The sequence below is a fragment of the Sceloporus occidentalis genome, unplaced genomic scaffold (assembly GCF_023333645.1).
Source record: "Sceloporus occidentalis isolate IW3139 unplaced genomic scaffold, rSceOcc1.0.p SCAF_9, whole genome shotgun sequence".
Classification (NCBI taxonomy): domain Eukaryota; kingdom Metazoa; phylum Chordata; class Lepidosauria; order Squamata; family Phrynosomatidae; genus Sceloporus; species Sceloporus occidentalis.
The window spans coordinates 21,807,839-21,834,350 of record NW_028316989.1 but is presented as its reverse complement, the minus strand read 5'-3'; the positions used below and the strand labels follow the sequence as shown (position 1 = coordinate 21,834,350).

Below are 26,512 nucleotides of genomic sequence, written 5' to 3'. Positions count from 1 at the left end.
CCTGAAAATCGCCTCGTAAGGAACGCATCCAGAATGTGATGGGAACTTCTGGCGGCAGCAGTACTCCCTTCCAAGTGCTAATTTTCAAGATAAGATCTGTGGGTTATTTAGGCTGGTAATACTGGTCAAGATTTCTGGGATCTGACCCTAAAGTGGTACTACTGGTGAAGAACTTGGGGGTTTGATGCTAAAGGGCTTTGGGGTCAACAAAGCCAGTGTCAACATCTGGCATCTTAGAGGAGCTGCAGTTCGACTCATTAATAACACTTCGGGGAGCATTTTTATATTTCCAGTAGTTTCCTTTTATAAAACAAAACACCTAAACATTACTAAACAAGCAGCTTAGCACATTATAATGCACATTTGCTATCCAGTTCTTAAAAAGTCAACTCTTGAGGAAGGTTTGAACTCATACAGTTCCTCTTTTCAGTCTTCCCACTTTTCTGGCTCCATTTTTAAAATCTTTTTAAAAAGCCATCCTTTTTTTTTTTCCTTTTTAGATACTAGGGGAAGGTTTTTCAGGTTCACTTGAAATATACAACTTTACATGAGATTTTCCACCTGACAATTGAATTGAACTGAAAACAACAGGAATCTGGTTTAAATTCATGTCAGAAATTGAAGCCACGTTGCCCACATCTCCGAGATGATTTCAGGGGAGAATTAATTTAAAAAGGCCCTTGCAATGCTGCCTTGTCGGTTCATGGAAAAATGTTGGGATCTGTTTTGTTGTTTCAAAATCCTGGCTTGTCTCTTGTTGAGCAAGACAATGGCTCATCCTGTCACCCCTCTTGGTATTATTCTTCAGGGATATCTATTGCTTTCAGATGATGCTGATTCATAGCTGCTTGTTTTTTCTAGGGGGAAAATTCTTGTTTAGCAGGGAAATTCTGGGTTGCTTTTAATGGAACTGTTGGGTCGGAAGGGATCAAAACCACCAGGTTTTGAACACACATTCTGTTTTCGGATCTGAGTTTTCAAATCCTGCACATACTTACTTGACAGTAGGGATGAACGGATATTTGTTTAGTATTATATACCAATCACATATATATATTTCCAACCCATTTTTGCATCAGTTTGCATATTTTTAAATGCAAAAATTTGTATGCATTTTTATGCATAGAGAGATTAGTATGTAGTCATCTATTCTGTTTTTCTTTGTACATATACCCATTTTCATATACCGTATATACTCGACTATAAGTCAGCCTCATGTATAAGTTGAAGGCAGGTTTGGGGGCCAAAATTATGGATTTTGCCATCAACAACAGAACAATATACAGATTAACATTATTATTATTATTATTATTATTATTATTATTATTATTAAGCTTTATTTATAAAGCGCTGTAAATTTACACAGCGCTGTACATACAGTCTTTTTAATTGGATGGATCCCTGCCCTCGGGCTTACAATCTAAAAAGACATGACACAAAAGGAGAAGGGAAAGATGGTGGGGAGGGGGCCTCTCTAGTAGGATAATACATATAAAATACATAGCACTACAGGAAGTGATTCAATAAAACAGACAACAAAAGAACATCAAATAGCAAGTGACAATTATGCAATGCCTGGGAAGGCTTCTCTGAACAGGATGGTTTTCAACTCCGTTTTGAAGCTGGTTAAAGAAGTGATGGCTCTTGCTTGTGGGGGGAAGAAGGTTCTAGGAGTGAGGGGCAGCGAGTGAAAAGGGGCGAATCCGGGATGGGGTAGAGGAATCACTCCTCCCTACCCAGGGTCACACTGAGATACTCTCTCTCTCTCTCTCTCTCTCTCTCTCTCTCTTCTATGCCAGCATTCCCTGAAGATGCCAGCCACAGATGCTGGCGACATGTTCCAGAACATGGCCACAGAGCCCAAAAAACCCACAAAAACCTAAAAATAATCACCATTTGACCAAGCTGGATATTTTTCTCCATGCTTTTAAAACATTCTATACAAGGAATGATACATCACATCCCTGTTGGAGGCTAGTACGTGTTCAGTGTACAGATATCCATGTTCTGAAATGTGTTGTGAGCCGCTTTGATTGTCCAGTTACAGAAAACTGGGATACAAATAAAAAATTTATTATTATTTATTATGCCAATCTCCCACTTTCTCAAGCACTATTAAAACTTGAATACTATTAGTACAAGTACTATTAATGATGTGAATCTATTGAATCTTCTGGGGCTAGCTGGGTTTTTAATCAGAGCACCTTAAAGCTACTGTTGGTGTTGTCCACCTCTCACACTGGATGAAACGGATTTGTTACAGCATCCCTTATAGCAAAATGTTGCTTTTGTTAGTGGTCCTAGTTTTCTGGGCCTCTTATCGAGTCCTCAGGGTGAAGTGGAGGAATCTCAGGGTGAGAGTGTCAGCTTGAAAGTGCATGTGTATAAAGATTTTCCTCATTTGGTGTTTCTGATTTGAATGACATACTTTCTACAAAGTGACGTTTAGTGTATTATGCTTAATGACATCCCCATGTGCTGCCCTTGGTACCATCATCCTTGTAAGATCACTGGGACATTTCCTGTCACATCACAGGGCATCATCCCGATGTCTCAGGTTTTGGGCCTGGAATAAAGCATTTTGTACATTTGGCAAGGGTCAGTAATTATTTTCTCAATGGCTAGCCTATGTGTTGCATTCTAAATATAATTACTGTAATTTTTCTTCTGTTAATTTCTCTCTCTCTCTTTTTCTTTTTCATTATTAGATGCCTCATACGATGCAGTTAGGAGGCCTGGATGGGGCAATAACATGAATTCCAGCCACAACAAAAGTGAGTTGGCAAGATATGCCTTTTCCTTAGATTGTTGTGCAATCGCTTTCTGACAAAGCCGTGCTTTGAACTGAAAAAGTGATCCAAAGATGTACCCAATGACTTCTCTCACACAAAGGCAAAGAGCTCTTTAACCCCTTCTACCACATGATACATCAGTAGAGACCTTGGAAGAGATTTTTCTTGGACATCTCATTGCAGTTTGAGTCTTGCTTTACCGATGGAAGTGATCGGCAGATATGCCCAAGGGGTGATTTGTCTCATGGCATCTACTGGAGGAGAATGGGAACAAATAACTCTTTTATTGTATTTTAAATATATTTTAAGCTAACAGACACATTTCATTAAATAGATGGATGTAGAGTGTGTTAATAAACAGTATAGACTTTCAGAGAGCCCCTTTAAAGTGTCTCAACTTGGGAGAAGAGAAGAGAGCTGAATACAATAAATATGTGAAGGGGAGTATTTGGGGCCGGAGGCTATACCACCAGCCATGTGGGAAGTGGGTTGCCAAATGAAACACAGGGCTCCTGTACCTTTAATAATTGTGCTGAAGAAGAAGTTTCAGGAAAAATCCATGACAAGCAACTCCTGTGGAAATTCCTTCTCCTATTAAAGGCACAAGAACCTTGTTCTGTATTTCACTTGGCAGCCTTCATGGCAATCCTTCTTCTACTTGTTTGACCCTTACATAGACTCTCCATAATACATATGGAGTTTTTCTCCCCTACTTGACTTGGACTGACAGGGAAAGTGTCGAAGGTAATTGGAAAGAACATGGATCTTTTTCTCAGCTAACCCAAGAGGCTTTTTGTTAGAGATTGGGAGGCAATAATGCAAGGTTAGCAGGATAGGTGTTCGGTGGAAAGGGATGAGAGGTGATGACATTTTTCTCCCTGACTTGGATTGTAATCCAAGCTGAACATTTCAGGGACCCATTGTGCTCACCTCTTCTATTTAGTTCCCTTTTAAGAGCTCCCAAAGTTTCTGTCCTAAGTGTGTTTGGGGAGAACTTCACCAGCTTCTCAAACGCTGAAGAAGATGAACTCTGAACTCTGATGACTGGGTCTGTTTCACATTACTGTAAATGTTACTCTGGCATGTTTCAGAGTGTGTTTTCACTTGCTTCTTTCTCCTCTTCAGTCTTCAAATGTTCTCCCTTTCTCTGTTATCTCTAGGCCCTCCTTTGGGAGGGACGCAAAACGTGAGCAAAAATGTAGAGCAGCAGCGAGCTCAGCCAGGTAAGGATGCTGCGTTTTTGCATACAACTATTCCTGATTTTGGGGAGCGGAGAGTCATCTGGTTTGTGTGGGCTGCTAGGAGCTGGATGTGATGGAGAGGAAGATAGGAAGGACTTGGTAGAGCTTGAATTGGGTCAAGGACAAGATTTTAGTTCATATGTATATGTATATAGGATGGAAAACCTTTGGCCTTCCAAATGTTTTAGACTTCAGCTAGCAGTATGGCCAATGTTAAGTAGTACAGTGGACCCTTGTTATATGCTGGGGTTTGGTTCCAAGATCCCCGGTGGATAACAAAATCCATGGATGCTCAAGTCCCATTAAATATAATGACATAGCAAAATAGGAAAATTCAGGTTTTTTCAACATTTTTTTCAACATTTTCAAACCATGGATGCTTGAATCCGTGTACAAAAAATCCGTGTATAAGAAGGGCCGACTGTAGTTCAAAACATCTGGGGAGCCAGACATCCCCCGCCTTGACATAAAGACTGTCTGTAGAGCTGAGCTGAGCTGACCTGACCTGAGAGGGGTGTTTATTTAACTTTGTGATCTAATACTACCTAATGCATCTTATAGGCTCTGGCTGCAAAGTCAGAAAGGATCAGCTTAAGCAACCTCTGGTTAATCATGCTGGGGCTGACTGAAGGAACGGAGCTAAACAGTACTGCCCATGCTCTGGATACTGAAGGACCTAGGTTCATTTTTAATCATTTTATTCACTTCTATCCTGCCTTTTCCCCAGTAATAGGGCTCAAGGCAGCTTACATCCCACCATCTCTAACATGAGGTTGGGATGTGGGGGAACCAAGGCACAGATATTATTGTGGGTAGTGGCAATACTGTCAAATTGGAAAGAAAAGGGAAGGGGCGAATACTTTCATTTGAGTCTGTGCAGTAGCTACAGCAATAGCAAATTTCATTTTTCTTTTCTCTCTCTCTCTCTTTTAGATCCCTACCAGATTTTAGGGCCCACCAGTAGTCGGTTAGCTAACCCAGGTAAGTCCATTTACCAACCTATGGACCAACTCCATGGCCGAGATCTTAGATCAGAGGAGAGCAGTTGTGGAGATAATAGGGGCTACATCTGGCCCATGGAGTGTTCTTTGTTCACCCCATCTTAGGTGGATCTTGTGGAATATAAAGCTCTACCAGATGCAACTTTGCTCCCTCTCCTTACCCCTGTGAGCAAAACATATTTCATCTGTTCCTTGAAGGAGAATGCAGTGATGAGCGGAGGCAGACTCCAACTATGTGTTCTACAGTCGGACACATAGAGACATCATCAGCTTCTCTAACCTCCAGAGGAACCCTGGGAGGTCCCAGAAGATGCCTCCACCATCATATCTCCACCTAGAATTGCCAGTTTAGGACTCTCCTAAGCCCTGAAGTTTCCATGAGGAAATATGAGATGTAGGGCGCATCTACACTCTAGAAATAATGCCGTTTAATTTTTGTAGCTCAGTCATATGGAATCCTGGGACTTGTAGTTTTACAAGGTTTTTAGCCTTCTCTGCCAAAGAGTGCCTCACTGAACTACAAATCCCAGGATTTTGTAGGATGGAGTCATGGCAGCTAAAGTGCTGTCAAACTGCATTACCTGAAGTTTACCTGAAGGAGGTAGTAGATACCTGTTTTGCTATGACTATTAAAGGGCATATTGAAACTATAATTTGACATTATGCCTGCCTGTTAGGCCAAATGTATTCCAGGCTTTTTATCCAATTCTTAAATCAAAGCCAAGTCCATTTAAATTCCTGCAGGCCTTTCAATTGGTTTTATAGCCTCAGTCTGCATTTTCTGCCTCCTAATTTTTATGCAGTGTTTTTATTTTCTTGTAAGATTATTACTGTACACTTTCTGGAAATATATTAGGACAAAGGCTGGCCTAGCAAAAATTAAAACAAATAACATCACCTGGCCCTTCTTGTCTGTATTGACTACCATTCTCACCCTGTTTTCTTTCAGCGAAATATTTCCAAAATATTTGGATCATGTGTTATTTTCATTTAAGACGACTTGTTTTTTAATGGAATGGACATTCCTATTAGTCAAAGTGTTTGTTGTGTATGTTCATCTTGTGTGTATGTGTGTGTTCATCTTGTAAAAAGGAAGAGAAGAGTTATGGAATATATATTTTGGCTTAATGTCAGTTTTCCAGATTCCATGCCAAGGTTCATAAGGCTTGAAAAGTTACACCCTTAAAATTTTACGCCCGAACCCTAAACACATTTACTTTGAAAGAACGTCTATGGAATTAAATTCCAAGGCAAGGTGTGGACAAAACTGGTACAGACAGACAGACAGACAGACAGACAGACAGACAGACAGACACAACCCTTCTTATCTCATTTATTGGGGCCTGAAACAATCGTTTTTGGGAATGATGGGTTTTAGAACCCTATGACAAACATTGCCCACCAGCCAATAAGTAAATTGTCATCCAAAAAGTATTTTTTAAAGCAATTGGTAGACAAAAATAAGTCGCACAGCCTTCTCAACAACAAGTTTAATGACTAGTCAGCTGACCATATCAATGGAATACTAAATGCAATTACAAAATGCAAAATACAAAATACAAGATAAAAAATAGCAAAATATCTGCGTACATACAAAGATAAAACTGGATCACACCTAAAACTCATATAGGGGGTTAAAACAGATACAGACTAAATAAAAGCAAATTTAATAAAATGGGATACAAAATAAGATAGTCTAAGATAAAACTGGCTAAAACAGAGTGGGAGATAACAGTAAAAATGTTTAAATGAACTCATCGCTGTGACACGAACCCTCATTTTGTATATTAAATTGATCTCACAAGCGAGCAGCATCTACTACGAATTTAGCTACACATCGCACTATATGTATGTTCTCTCCAGAGAAAAGATAAGACAATTTTGTGGTATGATCCCAGTTTAGGTCATTCTATCCGAAAACGGTTGTTAAAAAGTATGATCTCTCCTTATCATATAAACAACAGTCAAGCAGGATATGTGGAGTATCCTCAATAGCGGGGGCTCCACAAATACATATTCTTTCATGATAAGGTATTTTTTGAAATTATCCTGTTCTTACCACTGAATTCAGTTTTTCAAATTAATTTGATGATCTCCATAAATGTAACACTACAATTTCCATCATCCCCAGGCACTATCGTTTATACAAAATATACAAAAACATTCCAATGTCAAAACTGAAAACAGCAAATGTTGAAAGGCAGTAGAATATTTTCAGTAAAATGCTAAAATGAAAAAAAAAATGTTTTCTGTTTCTAAAAGCTTTCTTTCTCTGGGGAAGATTGAGAAGTTCAGTTACATAATTAACTAGCTTGAGAAGTTCAGTTACATAAGTAACTAGTTACTGTTCCATGATCCCATGTAGTTAATTATAAGTAACTCATGACTTCTGTATTTTAGATGTAACTGATACAGTTACAGTTTAATTACTTTAAACTTGATTGCTACAGACTATGGGGCTTTAATACAAAACGAATGATGTTTCCATTCATCTCAGTCCCTACTAGCACTTGGAACATGCGGTCTTCCTCCTCTGCCATTTAGTAAGGCTACAGCAAATTACAGAAGTAATTAAAACATTACTGCTAAAGTATGGGAGGTATCTCTTTTGAAGGAGCAATTGTTATATAGCACATATATGGTATACTACATCTTTATTACTAGTTATATAGTACTAGGTACATCTTCAGTAACAGGAAAAAGAATTACTTACAGGTAGCTAGGCATAACAAGCAAACAGTTATTTATAACTACAGGCTGAGTCTCCCTTGTCTGAAATACTTGGGTCCAGAAGTATGATGAATTTTTGGATCCCCCCCCCCCCCCCCGATTTTGGGATATTTGCATAAACATAATTAACTATCTTGGAGATGGGACCCAAGTCTAAACATAAATTTCATTTATTTTTCATATATTGTTTAATACATTGCTATGTTACATTTGTTTTTTTAATTCATATTTATTGTTACTGCCTTATATTATCCCCTCTGTTGTAAGCCGCCCGGATTCACAGTGATTGGGCAGCATATAGATAAATCCTGTTGTTGTTGTTGTTGTGTTGTTGTTGTTGTTGTTGTTATTATTATTATTATTATATCCCTTATACAAATAATAATAATAATAATAATAATAATAATATGCCCCGCCTCTTCCAAGGATCAAAGCGGGATTACATCATTAAAATAATACAATGCAATTGAACAGTCAATAAAATACTAATACTGAATTATACATCCCTATTAGTTCCTTAAATTTGTCTGAAGATAATTTTATACATGGTATTATAAATAATGTTGTGCATGAAACACAGTTTGCATATACTGAACCATCAGGAAGTGAAGGTGACACTATCTCAGCCACCCATGCAGACAATTTTGGATTTTGGAATACAGTTGGCCCTTCTTATACATGGATTTTTTATACATGGATTCAAGCATCCACAGTTTGAAAAAGTTCAAAAAATATATACATTTCAAATATCAAACCTTGATTTTCCATTTTTTATAAGGGACACCCTTTTGCTATGTCATTATATTTAATGGGATTTGAGCATCCACAGGTTTTGTTATCCAAGGGGGATCTTGGAACCAAACCCCAGCAGATAAAAAGGGTCCACTGTACATGGTATGTTAAATAATCGTGTGCATAAAACACATTTTAAACCATATATTGAACCATCAGGAGGAGGTATCCCAGCCACCCATGCAGACAATTTTGGATTTTGGAGTATTTTGGATTTTGGGGTTCTGGATAAGGGAGACTCAACCTGTAGTTACTTTTCAGTGTTGTTCTAGAGATATGGGACCATCACTGCAAAGTCCCTGACTTTGTTGCTCAACAGTCTGAAGGACCTTGACAACTAACTTGCATACAGAATATTGAAAAAGCGTCATAAAAAGAAAGAGCAGATTTAGTATTTCATAGCCTTTTTTATCATATTTCTTTTAGGGAGTGGGCAAATCCAGCTATGGCAGTTTCTGCTTGAGTTGCTATCAGACAGCTCCAACGCCAGCTGCATCACATGGGAAGGAACCAATGGGGAGTTCAAGATGACAGACCCAGATGAGGTGGCCAAGCGCTGGGGAGAACGCAAAAGCAAGCCCAACATGAATTATGATAAGCTGAGCCGAGCACTCCGATATTACTATGACAAGAACATTATGACCAAAGTCCATGGCAAGAGGTATGCGTATAAATTTGACTTTCATGGCATTGCCCAGGCTCTTCAGCCTCACCCGACTGAGTCGTCAATGTACAAATATCCATCAGATCTTTCGTATATGCCTTCGTACCACACGCACCAGCAGAAAGTGAACTTTGTGCCTCCACATCCTTCCTCCATGCCTGTCACCTCCTCCAGTTTCTTTGGAGCCGCGTCGCCTTATTGGACTTCCCCTACAGGAAGCATTTACCCCAATCCCAATGTACCACGCCATGCCAATTCCCACATGCCATCGCACCTGGGCAGCTACTACTAGATGCTTTTCACCTTTAGTGGCCTTTCTCGTTCTGACTGGATGTTTTCTTCCATTCATGGATATCTCTGGACTTGTGATGGACATTCGCCGTTTAGTCAGGAAGAAAGCTGAAAACTGGATATTATTATTATTATTAATATTTTATTATAAATATTATTGGAGAAAACCTTTTTTATTTTTGTAGTTCTGCTTCTTCTTCTCTCAGATGGGCAGATGGATTCTCCGATGGGCCAGTATTATATGTTTGGTTTGGTTCTAATCCTTATATGCTCTATAGGGCTCAGTCCAACATTTCACTCCAGTTCTTAGACAAAGCAGTGTCAAATCCAAGGCTTTTTGGAAGGAAACGAAAGACCAAGACCTCTGGGTCTTAGAAAATAAATGTTTGCTTATTTGTTTGTTCCATATCTAATGACAATGATAGCTTTCCCCCCATAGTTTTTTTTTGGGGGGAGAGTAACAGAAAGTTCAGAAATTATGAGGACCTTGTTTTGATATGCCAACTGGAATCTTAGCTTTGAAACCAATGGAGGCTTGTCTTTTTTTCTCCCAGCTGGAAAAAATAAATAAATGAATATATATTCCTATACATAAATATGTATATTTTAGGGTAATTAAGGGCATTGAAAGGACCTTTTCAGAATATGCATTGTGTTACATGGTTTTGTTGTAATCTGCAGAAACATTCAAGACAAGGAAAAATTGTAATGCATCAAAGACAGATATTCTTATGAATGCAAAGGGGAATTAATATAAATGACTGCTGTTTCCCAGGTTTTTCCAGAACTTGGGGAGCTGCAAAATCATAACCGATTCACGAACGCTGTGCGTTTGTCAGACCGTTACTCAGAGGGTCAACGAAGTCAGAGGGCAACTTACTGTATAAATTATGCAGAGTTATGTTTTTACCTATATCTCGCAGTATTGAAATTTTAAAAAAAGAAAGATAAAACCTAAAACGAGTTGACCTCGGTCACAAATGCAGTTGTTGTTTTTTTTACTACCAAATCCATTGTTTGTTTGTTGTTGATGTTTTTTAAAAATGTAATTTGTACATCTTTTTAATCTGTACATTTGGGGTACAGCTTTGTAATTTGTTTTGCTAAAAATAAACTTAAACAAAGGAAAATCTCTTGGAAGTGTTTTGATGGTCTATTCCTGCATGGCAGAATGGGCTGGACTGGGTTGCTCTTGTGGTCTCTTCCAACTCTATGATTCTATGATTCTAAAATGCATGGAATGTGTCTCTTGGGGAGGGAGAGTAAGACAATGGCTTTGAAAAGAAGACGCATGCATCCAGAAACATAGAGTGACTCTACACCAGTGGTTCTCAACGTTTAATTCTCCAGATGTTTTGGATTTCAACTCTTCGAAACCCTAGCAAACATGGCCAGTGGTTAGGGTTTCAGGGATTTGAAGCCCAGAACACCTGAAAGGACTATGGCCACATCTGCACTACAAAAATAATGCAGTTTGACTGCATGGCAGAATGGGGTTGGACTGGATGGCCCTTGGGGTCTCTTCCAACTCCATGATTCTATGATTTAGCTGCCATGGCTCCATGCTACAGAACCCTGGCAGTTTGATCCTTAGACCAATGGCAGCTGGTGGCTTTCATCTTAGTGATATAGGGGCTCAACAGACTGGCAAAAAGTGCTGACGTATACGTGCAGTGAGGGCTGAGCATCCCCACGCTCCAAGCCCTTACCATGCTGCCTGCCTGCCTGCCATTATGGCACATACCCATCCACACGGCATGCACCATGATGATGCACACTACACACAGCACCCAAATGGCACTGGATGGAAGGGGCACCATGATGCCGCGCCACAGTGCTTATGATGCCCCTTCCAAGAAACTGCTTAGATCAGTTTCTTATTGCTCCCTAGAGGGAACAGATAGGTGCCACTGCATGCGGCTGCTGTGGCACCGATCTGGGGGGAAAAGGGCCAGCATCCAGCCACCCATCTGTAGAGCCCCATAGTGAATCTACCCTGGGTTTCAGGACAAACTTTAATCCTCAAAAGACCTTCAGTACCTTGGATAGCTTCTTTTAAATTCTGATCCAAACCTGGTGCCTTTTCACTAATAAAGAAGCTACAAACTGCCAGTGCTCTAGACCATGGATGAACGGACGGATCCAAAACTTGTTAGTGCAAGAGAGGATAGTATGATTATAGTCTGGTCTGATTTTGCATTTACAAATGGTAAGACATTATTAACAAGAGTTTAGGGTTTCACAGAAGACCTCTAGCAATTTGACAAATATCTGGCTTTCCCCCTTGATAAACTTTTCTGGGGACAAAGTTGCTGCTTCTTTTCTGTTTGCAACATCTTTTGGGAAATGGTTCATTGTGTTCAATCAGCGATATCTGGATAAAGCCTTGCCCTAGGACCTTATACATTCTTTTTTTAAAAAATTAGATTTTTTTTATTATTTTCAGAGTAAAATCCTAACAATCATCATCATACATCCCAACAAATATCAAGCATACAACCATTAAATCATAACATGTCTACTATCAAACATATCACTTCTATTAATTAATCTATTATATGTCTCATGTCTTATGATATCTATTACATTCATACGTTCTTTATCATATCTTAAAATGAAAAATGTGTTGGGTTTTTTTAGCAGCCAGTTTAAAGCTACAGAATTAAGTGGTTCTGTCATGCACAGTTCTGTGGAAGAAGCTGCAAGGAAAGGCTACAGAATGGGAGTGAGAGGAAAGATTCTGTAGAGAAAGCCCAATCTATTTGAAAGTATCTGTACTAAACAATTACTGAAGTTTGCAACCACTTTAACTATCATGGCCCCTTCCTGTGGAATCCTGGGATTTGTACTTTGCTGCACTACTTAACGGTCTTAGAACTGCAGTCAAGAGGCATACACTAGAGCTTCCTAGCAAAGAGTTCTATGTGCATCACCAAACTACAGTACATATCCCAAGAACCCATAGAATGGTGCTATGATGGTTAAAGTCATGACAGATGTTGATAATGATGTATGGATACACTGTTAGAAACAGAAGGTGAAGACATCTATGTTGGCATGACCTTCTTTGTGTGGTAGATATCAGAAACCTGCAGCACAGTTCTATAAGCAGCTATTCAGATGTAAACATGATTGGGTAAGTTAAATGGGACTTATTCTAGGTAAGTGATGTAGAGCAAACCTAAGTGTATGTAATATGATCTAAGACTACAGTTGGAAAGACATTTCTTTGGTGTTGAAAAATAGCATTTTCACCCTTCCAAGATGGTTGTGGCAGAAGGTACACCTTAACAAAGGGCCTGAACAGACAGGCCAAAATAAAGCTGCTTCAGGTCGCTTTGGAGGTATGCTGTTTAAATGCTGTTTAAAGAGTCAGAAAACTGTGCCAAAGCCATGCTCCAGTCCTAAGGACTGGAGTGCAGCTTTGATGCAGCTTCTGGCCTCCTAAGATGCATGTGTCATTTAAACAGCAAACCTCCAAAGTTACTCGAAGGAAGCAGCTTTATTTTGGCCTGTCTGTTTGGGCCTAACATTTAGTTTCTAGAACTGACATCCTAGTAAGTGTCTTAAAAATGAGCCATGGACTGGTATCTTACTAGCAGTGGTACTTTGAGAGTTGCACACCCAAGGCAAGGAAAAACAGACAAAAACTAAGTTCCTGCCTCACTGCAATGTAGCATAAACAACTGCAAGTGCAGTTACATTCAGCTTGCTTTATGCAATCCCTATATTGCAGCACCCCATTATGGCATAAGCAGAGACTGATTGCAGATTGCCTTGACTCCAATGCACATTGGTTACGGTCCCACATGTGAACTGCTCCTTCTTTCCCTGTAGGCTGGATACAACCTACATTGTGCAATGTCCAATAAAGACATTTCACATGTGTAATCCAATTTATGCCTGCATATGTCACTATCAGGATGTTATCCAAAATCTCTTGGCTCTGAATCACCTGATTCTCATGGCTGCTGCACCCAATGCATTTTTCCTCCTGCCACTATCCCTTATTCCACCATAGTTTCAACAACTCTGTACACCAACAGGATTCCAGACATATTGTCCAGCCCATGGTACCAAAGCAAGGTATTTCCTAAGCTTCATCCAAAACAAAACAATACACCTATCTCCTGACTGTATTTAAAACTTCCAAATTCACATGGATTAGATGGCCATTGTGGTCCCTTCTGCTCTATGATTCTAGAGCCTCCCTTTCTGACCTTTTCTTTAGGAATCTTAACCCAACATTTCTTCTAAATCTATCTTCATGAATTTAACCATTGCTACTTTCTTTCCTACTATTTTAAAAATAATTGCAGGACATAATGCTATAACCATAATCCAACACAGATTTGCATGTTTCAGCACAAATGGAGAAAGAACAAAGATGACTTAAATGCTGTGTTGGATGCTGACTCATATATTTAAATGTTTCTCTCAGTAACCACCCATAAATGCATCATTTGAAGTCCATGGACACCCAAATATCCTTCAATGAAAACTTCAGTGACCCTCCCTACAAAAACACTGGAGAAATCGCAAAGAACAACTTTTATATTTAGAGTCTTTTGGACAAAAAATATTACAGTGGACCAGATACTCTCTTTATCCTACTTTATGCATCTTGGGGTTAAACTGTAGCACTGGAAACAATTTCAGCAATTGGTCTTCGTTCAATAAAGGCCTTTAGGAAACTTTCACATTGCAAAATTATATATATATATATATATATATATATATATATATAGGCAGCAATTGAAGTAAGTTGATGACAAAGGCAGAAAGTGGGAGGAGAAGGGAAACTGGGACATTTTAATTGCGGATGAAAAACTAGGATGGCAAAGGATTAATTTGGACTGCCAAGCCAGAACAAATGGAGCGTTTGGGGATGTGTGTGGCCTGCAGTGAGCCCCAGGGATGGGAACTTGGCTCCTTAATCTTGTCTGTTTTGGTTGCCAGATGCTCCTCAGTTGATCTTTGCCAACTGTATTTGAGAATGCAAGGGATTGAACCTGGAACCTTTTGCATACAAACCACATGTTCTACCATGACTGAGCTCCCTCTCTCCCCCTTCTCCCACAGCTACTACAGACTAGTCGATCAAATAAATATGCCTGTAATACTCATTTTTTTCCAAAGGCATCCAGCATTAGCCATCATCAAAGAGCCAATACAGGACTCGGTGGACTTGTAGTCTAATATTTATGCACCAAGGAATGACTCCCCCACCCCAGTTCTGACAATGAACTTCCTGGCTTTTGTGGACTTTTTAAAATGTAAAGGCTTTTCCTGTCTTAACACATTCTTGTTTTCACATTAGCAATGGGGGAAAAAGGGGAAGGAAATATTAAATGTATATTGTACCCTTAACCACTTTAAACAATTCCATCAGGCCTGGTGCCACTATACTGGAATGCTAACCATTGGGAAAATGGCCAGCTCAGGCTTCCTTCGGCACAAGTGCTGCCTCCTGTAATCTGGAATGCTAGCTAGTGAGGTTTTAGACATTTTCCACCATTAGATCAGGGAAAGGAAATAATCGTTCTTGTCTCTTGCAAATGTTTTACACTACAAATCTGCATGCAGGCTTCTAGTGCTAGAACTTGTATCGTGATTTCTTCAATGAAAGAGTTCATCTGTTTTAAAAGATATTATTATTATTATTATTATTATTATTATTATTATTATTATTTAATGAAGGAAGGGATATCCAGCAAAAGAGACAGAGGTCTGCTTTTCTTCACTTTCTTTCCCTGGCATGTAAAAACAAAGAGGTTATAATCTAGTTTATTGATTAGTCAGCTAACCGTATCAAGAAATGCACAATGCAAATTGCAAAATGCAAAATAGAAAATCCGAGTGTCAAAATACATACAAAAATAAAACGTTGGTCACATCTAGAAGCTCATATAAAATTAAGGCAAGAGTTAAGAGTTTAAACCAATACCAGCTAAATAAAAGCAAATATAATAAAAACAGAGTGCAAAATACATCAGACTAAGATAAGACAAACCACCTAATACAGAGTAGAGGAAATCAATAAGGGTATTAAATAAACTCATCTCCATGTCACGACCCCATTTTGTATGATAAATGATCTCTTAAATAAGCAGCTTTTATAATAAATTTCGCAATACATCGCACTAGGAGCAAATTCTCTCCAGAAAGGAGATGGGACAAAGAGGTTATAAGACAGGTGTGGGCATTCCCAGGCATCTCCAGGTGCACTTGGCAAATAATCCTATTTAAACCCTTGGGGAACAGACGGTGTAGGCCATGCAGGTACTCCACAGGAACTGAGAAAGGTTGCTTAAAACAAAATATTCCAGTGATAGACTTGCTGTCCCGGAGCTCGATTTTTAGCATATCCTTGTTTTGTTCAATATGATAGCAGAGAGGGAGTTACTGCTGCATGGCAAGGAGTTGGACAAGATAGGTCTTGTAGTCTCTTTGAACTCTGTGATTTTATGTTATGGAGAAGCATCCACAATACACTGAAAGCCTGCATGAATCTGAAATAAAACATGGGTTATAAGAACCCTGGTGGCGCAGTGGTTAAATGCCTATACTGCAGCCACTCACTCACAAACCATAAGGTTGCGAGTTCAATACCAGCCAGGACTCAAGCTTGACTCAGGCTTGACTCGTTGTCATGCGCGCCGTGTGGATGGCGCCGTGTAATGAGGGCGCTGTCCACACGAACTAGGGTTAGGGAGCATGCGGTTGCCACTCACTCCCTAACCCTAGAATTGGCACCGGTACACCGCTTAATGGCCATTGTACTGAAGCCACTCACTCACAAACCATAAGGTTGCGAGTTCAATACCAGCCAGGGCTCTAGCTTGACCCAGGCTTGCATCCTTCTGAGGTTGCTAAAATGAGTACCCAGCTTGTTGGGGGCCATTAGCTTACAGTTGTAAACCGCTCAGAGACTGCTTCGGTTGTATGAAGCATTATATAAATGAAGCTGCTATTGCTATTATAGGGAGTGTGCAATGAGTGTTAACCATAAATCTGGCACCTAAAATTAATTCTGGCACCTAAGAATTTTCAGCACCATTGATGTTCATATATACAAGGTGTGTTACATAACGAACAACAGGTTGCAAAATGACAAATTAGCAGGTTTGTTTCCTTTTCTGTTTACACAAATCCGTGTGCTGCTTTATGAAGGAACATAAAAATTACACTGTAAAATGGAAACAATAAAATGATGCAAGCAAAAATGTTAAAATCTTGGATTATCCCTCCGGGAGATATTCAACTTCTGTTCAGCTTCTACCTGCCTGCCTGCAAGACATATTGTAATGTTTTATTGAAACATGAATGCAAGAGAAAGGAAAGAAGAGTTTTGAGCCACTGAAAGTATGAGTGAATGATCTGGAGCTTAAATTCTGGTGGAAGAGGGTTGCATTGTAAAATCAGTGACAGAGTTCCTGAATGTTTAATGGTTGTGCCAAAGAGGGAATTTCAGCAAGTGAAGATTAATGACCAGAAACATTTGCTGAAATTTTCTCTTCTGCACAATGATTACAGGTACAGGAGCCCTGCCCATTATTTCACATGGCAACCCTGTGGTAGAGGGAGATCAGAGTCCTATGGTGCTTATTAGTTTATTTTGTTTTGTTTTCATTTATATTCGACTTTCTAATCAATATGGGACCCAGTGCAGCTCACGACTTAAACTAAAGCAAAATATGGGGAAAAGCCCATCACAACACTTTTTCTAAAAAATGTAATTACAATTGAATTAGCTTTGGCTGGAATTCTCTCCTAGCCTGAATCCTGCCTCCCCCGCAAAAAAAAATCCTGATAGAAATGTAATTCAACTGTCCTCTGACAGGCAACAAAATGGACCTCCTTCTCCCCATGCAGCTGATGACTAAGTAGCAGTCATGACTAAGAGTTATGGCTGAGTAAAATAAGACAATGGATTCATATTCACAATCATGTTGTTGTTGTTGTGTTTTCAAGTCATTTCTGACTTATGCCAACCCTATGGTGATCCTATCATGAGTTTTCCTGGGGCTCAGAGTGTGTCACTTTGCCTAGGGGCTTCCATGGCTAAGCAAGGAATCAAAGTCTTATCTCCAAAGTTGCAGTCCAAGACTCTGACCACACTGGCTCTCTAACAGTAGCTACTTAGTCACCATTTTGACACTATTGCCATGATTATAACTTGTCCTCTAACCTACGATTTGGGGCATCTCCTGCATGGGAGGAGGACCTTTTTGCCAATGTTCAGAGCACAGCTGATTTTCTTTCTATCAAGTGTAGGGGGGATGTCTGGCTGGGAAAAGTTACTGAGATGCATCTATAGTATAGAAATAATCCAGTTTGACACCACTTTAAGTGTTGCAGCCCTATCCTATGAAATCCTAGGATTTGTAGTTTTACAAGGTCTTTGGACTTTTCTGCTAAAGAGTACTGGTGCCTCACATAACTACAAATCTCAGGATTCTGTAGGATTGAGCCATGGCAGTTAAAGTGTTGTCAAACTGCATTATTTCTACAATGTAGATATATCCTCAGTGAAGTATACATAACTTGTTTAAAAATAGCTGTACTATACAATGGGTCCTTGTTATCCACTGGGTTTGGTTCCAGGATCTTCCGTGGATAACAAAATCCATGTATGCTCAAGTCCCATTAAGTATAACGGTTTAGCAAAATGGCATCCCTTATATAAGATGGCAAAATCAACATTTGCTTTTTGGAATTTGTATATTTAAAAACAAAAACTATTTTCAAGCCATGGATGTTTGAATCCATGGATAAGGAGGGCCAACTATACAACCATTTAAAAGCATTTCAAACACTTGATCAGGCCCATATAGGGAGATGAGCTCTTCCAGTTTGTCTGTTTGATATGTGCTTCTGCATGAACCTTTTATGAAACAATCTGCTTCATTTTACCAAATTATGGTTGTTCCAAATTTCACTTTCCATTTGTTACCTTCCCATGTTTTCCCACTGCTGCTCCCATATTTCCCCCCCCCCCAAAAAAAAATCTACCAAGAAGGGGAGGAATGTTTGCACAAGACCTTTGATCAGTAGTGCAAGGCATTGTCCAACTGGAAGCACCTAGGGTTACTTGGTGAAATAAGTGATATGTTTCCCATACCTTTGTTATGCAGAAGAGAAACTTTCAGCAGGTGTGGCTTGTCATGAAATCATTAAAGATACAGGGCCTGGTCCTTTATCTCACCTGGCAACCCTAGAAGCACCCCAAGTCTGTACAGAAGTCTCACTTTATTAATGCGTGGGAGACATATTTCATAGTTGCAGCTTGAGGAAGTCTGGTTATCACAAGCTAGGGCATCCCTTTGGTTTGTAATACCAAAATTATGGCATGCATTAAAGATTTCTTGTCAAATAGTATTTATTTCATTTCATTTATCTGATTTATATCCTACTTTCCTCCCTATATGGGACCTAAAAGTAGAGCAGTATTTAGCACAGCCAGTCTAAGCCATTTGGCTGCCTGACCGAAAGAAGATGCTCTTCCCCATAACTGCATGTCATAATGCAGCATCTAGCAGAATACACAGCTCTCTTTTGCAAAACCTTGCCACCACCTACTGCATTCTGCCTTTACCTAGTGACAGGGCTGGCATGGATGCTTGATTCTTTCCAGATTTACTGGTTTACAAGAGCTACATTTGGCTGCACCATCTATTTGTGATGTTTGGGTCACAGCTCTCAAACAAAACTGTGCTTTTAAGAAAAGGCTTAATAGACTTTTGCTTTGGAGTGGCTCCACAGTGAGTATTCAGATGCTTGCAGCTGTACCTAGCTCTTCAGTTAGCAACTGAAGGAAACTAATATGCCATCTGGTGGCCCTTTCATCATGCAAATATAGTCAGTTATTCACGTTTTCCAGTCCTATAGCACCTCTGTGTGGTCTTCTGTGCTTATTGATTCTTCCTTCCCAGCATGATGGCTGGAGGATTCTTGGAATTGCAGTCCCAAAAAGTAACTTTCCCAAACTCCAACTTATCTAAGTCAAATAATGCTTTATCGTTCCGAAGCATTAAATCTGCAATATTTCTGATTAAAGGACCTCCAAAAGGAGAATTGGGAGAAACCCTGACATGAGTGAGACCCCAAAAATGAAGGTCAGAGTAGACCCAGGGGTCAACAAAAAAGTTTATCAGATAGATTTTGGTGCTTTACAAAGCTGACAAAGCATTTCTGACTCCCCATAATTGTAACAAAGGTACCTGAAACAGAAGGCTTTCCCTCCTATTTCTTCCAGTGGTGTGTTAATAGCTTGTTTCTTAGTCTAGATGTGTCTCACAGTTGCAATAAGAGTATTAACTAAAGGTCTTCAAGCTAGTCCCTGTGCAATCCTACTTTGATTCTTGATTAGCTCTATAGCAACACAGAGTTCGTCTACACAGACCAAAATACTCTGAGCTGCTCCTGAAGTATTCTGGCCCCATAAGGACCCGAAAAGGCCAAAATAAAGCTGCTTTGGGTCACTTTGGAGATATGGTGTTTAAATGATGCATGCATCCTAAGACGCCAGAACCCACACCAAAGCCACGCTTCAGTCCTAAGGACTGGAGCATAGCTCTGGCGCAGCTTCTGGCCTCTTAAGATGTGTGGGTCATTTAAACAACATACCTCCAAAGTGATCCAAAGCAGCTTTATTTTGACCTGTCTGTTTGGGCCCATAATTGCCCTGAATTCCTTCCAAAGGAAAAGAGCCATTCCCACCTTCCCAAGGCAGTCTATTCCACTATCAAAAAGTAGCGGTAGTGGAGATGGTTCAAGAAAGCTGTTGCATAGAACATGCTGAAGTAGCATCATCGTCATTCTTGGGAGGGAAACCATTAATAGAAAGTGTTTCAGTTGAACTCCAGCACAAGCTTTTAGATTAATCCTCTTCCTCCAGCAAGGTGCCTTCAGGCTACATGTGGTCCTTGAACCCCACTTTTTCAGCCCCTGAAACTTCCTCCACCCTAAAAGAGCGATTCGCCCTTTCAAATTATTTTTTGCTGTTATTTTGGGTATTTTGCCTGAAAACTACACAAAGAGCCACCCGAACATACAAAAATATTCCACGCCCCCCAAGAAAGTCCCCTAGAACTTCTGCAGCACCCTTAAATATGTTAATATTAATCAGAGCTCTTCATAAAATGGCTGCAGGGAGTGGTGTCACAAGTGCAGCTTTCAGGAAGGTTGGGGTTGATCCCTGCCCCATCCCTGATTAAGCACAATGGCTCTGTTCAACATCACTTTTGGGTCCATGTGAGCAGGATGATGGTTTTTAGACCCAAACTTTAAAGGTCTTGTCCAAGTTGCTGAAACGGATTTGGTGACAGGGCCAAACACCTTGCAGAGTTCATGTAAAGTTTGGACATAAACCCAGAGGAGAATCATTGCTGCTACTGAGATGGAAGCCAATAGTCCCCATTGTGTGGAGACACACAATCTACTTCACAGGCCCTACAACTGTTGGAATTCAATGGCGAAAACATCCAGTTGTGAGATCAGTAGGGGACAGGCCAAGCCATTGTTTGTCACTGCAAGGTCACTGGGCCTTATCCCATCATGCCTGTTCAGGAAGATTATGTTTATTTTCATCTTCCTAACAGTGAACTTTCTCTTGATGCCCATGGGATGACAAGCACAGAAATAGATTTCCTCCAGGATCTCTCTGAAGCAGATTCTGTGTTTCCCTGATAGCCTCCCTTTCCTGACCTGGGACTTTTATCTTCCTGCTAACAAAGAGCCCACTCTGGATGGAGAGGAAATTCCACTCATTTTTCTTGAGCCGTTGGGCCCAGTCTTGAATGTGTTATCTCCCCCTACCCTGGTCCACCACTGTCATATTTGAACTGGCAAGCATTTCCTGATGTGACAGTCAACAGGATCCCCATGGGAAGCTGCTGGGTTATTCCTAGATTCCTTTTTAGCCATCAGTAGGGTTTTTTTTGCAGCTCACCATTAGCGATGAAACAGACTGCATTAGCACTGGACCAAACAACTTACAGTCTAGTGAATACCTGTAGCTGACTGCTAGGTACCCAGACACACAGAAATCCAGTACAGTTCCACCTGCTCAAAATAGACCTCTCTCTCTCTCTGTGTGTGTGTACACACACACACACACACACTATATATATATACTATATATACACTATAGTATATAGTGTATATAGTTTCTGAGCCCTGTGATTATGGAGGAAGTGGACCATGGCTTGATGACAGTTCAGAAACCAAAGCAAGACTGTTTAGGATTTCCAGTGGTTAAAGCATTTCCAGTTCCTTTATTTTTTTAAAAAAACTATTTTTTGTCTTGGTAAGTTCTAAAACTTTTTGTGACTGGCTTTTGAGATGTAATTAGCAAGTATAATAGTGTAGACACAGACCAGGAACTTGAGAGAACCTGTATGTGGAAGGAGACCTTTGAACCTTTCGTCTTCACTTTGAGGCTGTGCAGACAGCCCTGAAGGGTTGGCCTCCAGCTGCCACTTTTACAGCCAAATCAGGCCATGGCAACCGCATGCTGCAGCTCCGATCTGGCCTTTGCAGGATGCAAAAAGAAGCCGCAACAAGCAAAGGCTGCAAAAAACAAAGGAGCTGCAAAGGGCACAATAGCCATGGTGCCAAAGTTTTATGGTTCTCCTTTGGCACTGTGGCATGTGGACACAGCAGCACCAGAGGAGTGCCTTGACACCATGTGCCATGTGGAGTGGCATGCAGTGTCATGCCACCATGGGGGCAGAGTAGGGGCATGGATCATGTGGTTACTACACCCTGACTGCACCCTTTAAGGCCTGTCTGTACAGGGCCTTTGTCTCTTGACCAAATTGGGCCCACGTGCCTGCTATTTCCACTAGAAGAAAACTTCAGAATGTTTAAGGTGCCTCTCAAGTTGTAACATAGAACAGGTATGTTCACGTCCAAACAGCCACAGCATTTTGGATCTGAACATTGAATGTGATGAGTGTGTGTGTTTGTGTGCATACCTACATCTTCAAATCACCTTTCTTATGGGAACCCCATTGATTTCATAGGATTTTCTTAGGCAAGGAACACTCAGAGATAGTTTTACCAATTCCTTCATCTGAAATATAGCATACAGCACCTGGTATTCATTGGCAGTCCCCTATCCAAGTGCTAACCAGGACTGACCCTGTTTAGTTTCGAAGGTCAGACAGGATCCAGTGCATTTAGGGTATTTAGGCCCTTTTGTTGTTAACTGCCATCAAGTTGTCTTTGGCTTATGGTGATCCTATGAATGAGAGTCCTCCAAGTCACCCTAACATGCGCAGCCCTGCTCAGGTCTTGCAGACTTAGGGCTGTGGCTTGCTCGAGTCCTCTCTGAACATTTCTGTGGGATAAAAGGACCTTACATCCAAACCAGGGGCCAGGTCCAGAACAGCCTACTTACTTTCATTCACACCACTGCTGTTTGCACAAATGAATTAACACCAAACGACTGCTACAGGCCCTCAGTGGAAGTTGTGGCTCTTCCAAATTGCAAACCTAAAACAGTTTGACAACACTTTGAGTGTCATGGCTCCATCATGTGGAATCCTGGGATTTGCAATCTGAATGGCCATATGTTGGGGGTGCTTTGATTGTGTATTCCTACTTGGCAGAGGTTGGACTGGATGGCCCCTGTGGTCTCTTCCAACTCTATGATTCTATGATTCTAAGAAGATTTCAGCTGCCCCTTGTTTCATTTTTGTCTTTAAAAGGCCCTGTGAGATAGACTATTCTAAAACAGAGGGATGGCTGGGGGACTGGGGTCCTTCTGGGGCCACAAAAGTTGGGTCTGGGGTCTTGGTACCCCTGCCTTCAAGTCTCATTTTGCTTGCCTTCCTCTGACAACTACAGCATAATGGTACTTTGAAAGTAATTGTTTGTCTGTTTCCCAGGTGTCTAGTTGGCTCTGGACAGAAAAGAAACTAATCAAATTTAAAATAGTGTGATTAGGTCCTTCAGAGATTCACCTAAAGTGATTTTAAAACAAAAAACAAAAACAAATGGTGCACTTCTGCTAGGGCAAGGCATCTGAGGAATTTTCTGAGCAGCAAGGCATTAGATGCTGTTTCAAAACAGAAAAAACAGACATCTGTGTCCCTCCAGGCTCTCTAAAGAAGAAATGGAACAAAAGAAAAGGGAAAGTAGAGAGAAATGGGGAGAGAGAAAGAGTAAGGCATGGCAGGGAGTTGAAGAAAACCGGAATTAACATGGGGATGCCAGTGGTGGAAATATACAGTAATCTGTTTTTTAATATGACAAACATGTTTCTCCATCACTTCCCACTAGCAATATTGTAAAAAAAAAAGTTCACTCTTTAGAAATAGTGTAATGACCCCTTTTGACCTGAAGAGGGCTTTCTCTGCTATAAAGATTGCAAGTCTGTTACAGTAGGATGGAATGGTTACTATTTGCTGCAATACAAAATGCAGTTTTCAGGGCAAATGCAAATCAGTCACCAGCATCTTACCTGATATATTGCAATAAATTATAACTGTAGGCAGCCCAGCCATTTCTTTCTGCTCACAGCTGAAGGGAGGAGAAGGGGAAATGATAAATAATCCTACCAAGGGAAGTTTCTTTCCTCTTTAAGCATCCGGCTTTTGATTTTCAAAGTATTGCATCGGTATTTTACTAATCTAATTGGTATGGTCATGGTAAACACCCACAGGAGGTAAGCAAGTGCCGCCTTTCCAGTCATTACGCTCAACACTGATGACACACACGAAACTCTAGTTAGTGGTTACAATGGGATTGTTGCAAGAGTTTTTAATCTTCTGGTTATATGTTTCAATTATTTGCATCCCTCCCCAGTTCCTGCACATTTATGAATAAACCTCTCTGTTTCATAGGGTTGCCAGATCTCTGGACCAGGCCCTGATCCTCCAGTTTTGGTGGCTTATTTGCAGGAGGTAGACTCGGGTGCTAATTCTTCATTTTTGAGAGGATCTTCTCTATCCAAACTTTAAAGGGCTGTGTGCAAATCTCCAGCTCAGCTGGTAAAGCAGCAGCTTAGTCCAGCTTGCAAGACTTAAATCTGAACAGACTACAATTCTCATAGAATCATATAGTTGGAAGAGACGACAAGGGGCATCCAGTCCAACCCCCTGCCATGCAGGAAATCCAAATCAAAGCATCCTCAACAGATGGCCATCAAGCCTTTGTTTAAAGACCTCCAAGGAAGGAGACTCCAATACACTCCGAGGAAGGAGTGTGTTCCACTGTCAAGCAGTCCTTACTGTTAGGAAGTTCCTACTAATGTTGAGGTGGAATCTCTTTTCCTGGAGCTTACATGCGTTGCTCCATTGGATTCTGTTCTCTGGAGCAGCAGAAAACAAGCTTTCTCCCTCCTCAATATGGCATCCCTTCAAGTATTTAAACAGGGCTATCATATCACCTCTTAACCTTCTCTTCTCCAGGCTAAACATCCCCAGCTCTCGACGGGGTTCCTCAAAAGGCATGGTTTCCAAACCCTTCACCATTTTAGTCGCCCTCCTTTGGACATGCTCCAGTTTTGCCACATCCTTTTTGAATTATGATGCCCAGAACTGGACACAGTATTCCAGGTGGGGCCTGACCAAAGTAGAATAGAGTGACACTATTACTTCCCTTGATCTGGACACTATACTTCTATTGATGTAGCCTAAAATCGCATTGGCCTTGTTAGCATCACACTTTTGACTCATGTTCAACTTGTGGTCTACTTGGACTCCCAAATCCCTTTCACATGTATAAGTCTCTCATTCAGCCAGGTTTCACCCATCCTATATCTGTTCGTTTCATTTTCCTGCCCTAAGTGCAGTACCTTACATTTCTGAACAGTTCTTGAAAATTGGCTGCTGTGGGATGGATGGGGAACAGATCGGGGACCTCTCACGGTATCGGCGGCATTCTCCTGTGTGGTAATATGCATTCTTTCCCCATTCCATTCCCTTACTGCTCACTTCTGTTCTGCTCCAGGTGGGTTCTCTGAGGCCCGTGTGATAAGGTCCTGGGAAACTGGGATTAAGCTCTGTCTGATCCTCCTGTTGCTGTGTGTGCCTGCCTATGAAAGGCGAGGTAAATAGAAGCTGTCTCCAGTATCCCTTACTGGCCTTTTGTGAACAGCAAAACAGAGAGAAAAGGGGAGAACTGATAAACTGGCTTTACTAGCTACACTCTATTTAAAAATCATAGCTCTCTAGGTTGGGCCACCAAACTGGAAATCATGAGGAAAATAGAGCCTAGTGAATGAAAAAGTCATCCTTGGATATATTTTGGAAGAAGTCTTCAAGTGGTCTCTAGAAGGTTCACTGTTGTTAACTTATCTAAGGCTTATCTGAACTGGTAGCTTCATCTCACATATGTCTATTGCTCATTATAAATCAAAAATCTGCTGAAACATGTTATTTCTACTTCTAGTACCTTATTTTCTGTTAAAGAAGTTACATCCGGGAACACATCACTAGCTGAGATATACCTGCATTTGTTTTCCTTTTTTGCTCTATGATAATCCTGTATGGCAAAGAAAATCAGAACTTAGGTCTACTTACTCACTACATAAGAGTTGTCTAAATGAGGAAACATTTAGCATCAGGTAATAACATATTACTATAACACTGCAATAATTGCTGTTCAAAATTTAATATTCAACCAATCTTTAATCACTTTCAACACTGAATTCACCTTTTCCCATTACCCAGGTGATAAGAATATTTTCAAAATACAAAATGATCAAACCTATACATCTGACTGAAAATTATGTAATATATTGGATGTTGTCATTCTATAAATTTAACTAAAATCCCACAAATGTAAAAATATATGCATATAAAGTCTGTGAATATAACATGATGTCCAGCATCCAGGAAAACTGCATGTTATATAGACTACTCTGTTTAGATTAAGACTATTTTAGCATCCAAACCATCCTGTTCATTTTTAAAATTCTTTTGTGCAGAAATTCAGACTATAATAAAGGCTTTTGGCATCCATTATATCAAAAAGTAAGAATGCCCAGTG

General features: G+C 40.3%; 1 protein-coding gene across 3 annotated transcripts in view; it reads left to right on the top strand.

The window, feature by feature from the left end:
• FLI1 (Fli-1 proto-oncogene, ETS transcription factor) overlaps positions 1-10,631 on the top strand; it is a 108,899-nt gene extending 98,268 nt beyond the window's left edge. For 2 of the 3 annotated variants that reach the window (XM_089537659.1, XM_089537657.1), the window contains exons 6-9: positions 2,709-2,774; positions 3,953-4,015; positions 4,967-5,014; positions 8,983-10,631. In XM_089537659.1, coding sequence (XP_089393785.1) covers positions 2,709-2,774; positions 3,953-4,015; positions 4,967-5,014; positions 8,983-9,512 — 707 coding nt within the window. In that variant the 3' untranslated portion in view covers positions 9,513-10,631. The remainder of the gene's footprint in view (positions 1-2,708; positions 2,775-3,952; positions 4,016-4,966; positions 5,015-8,982) is intronic. The other variant, XM_089537658.1, reaches the window with a different exon arrangement.
• The last annotated feature ends 15,881 nt before the right edge of the window (positions 10,632-26,512 follow it).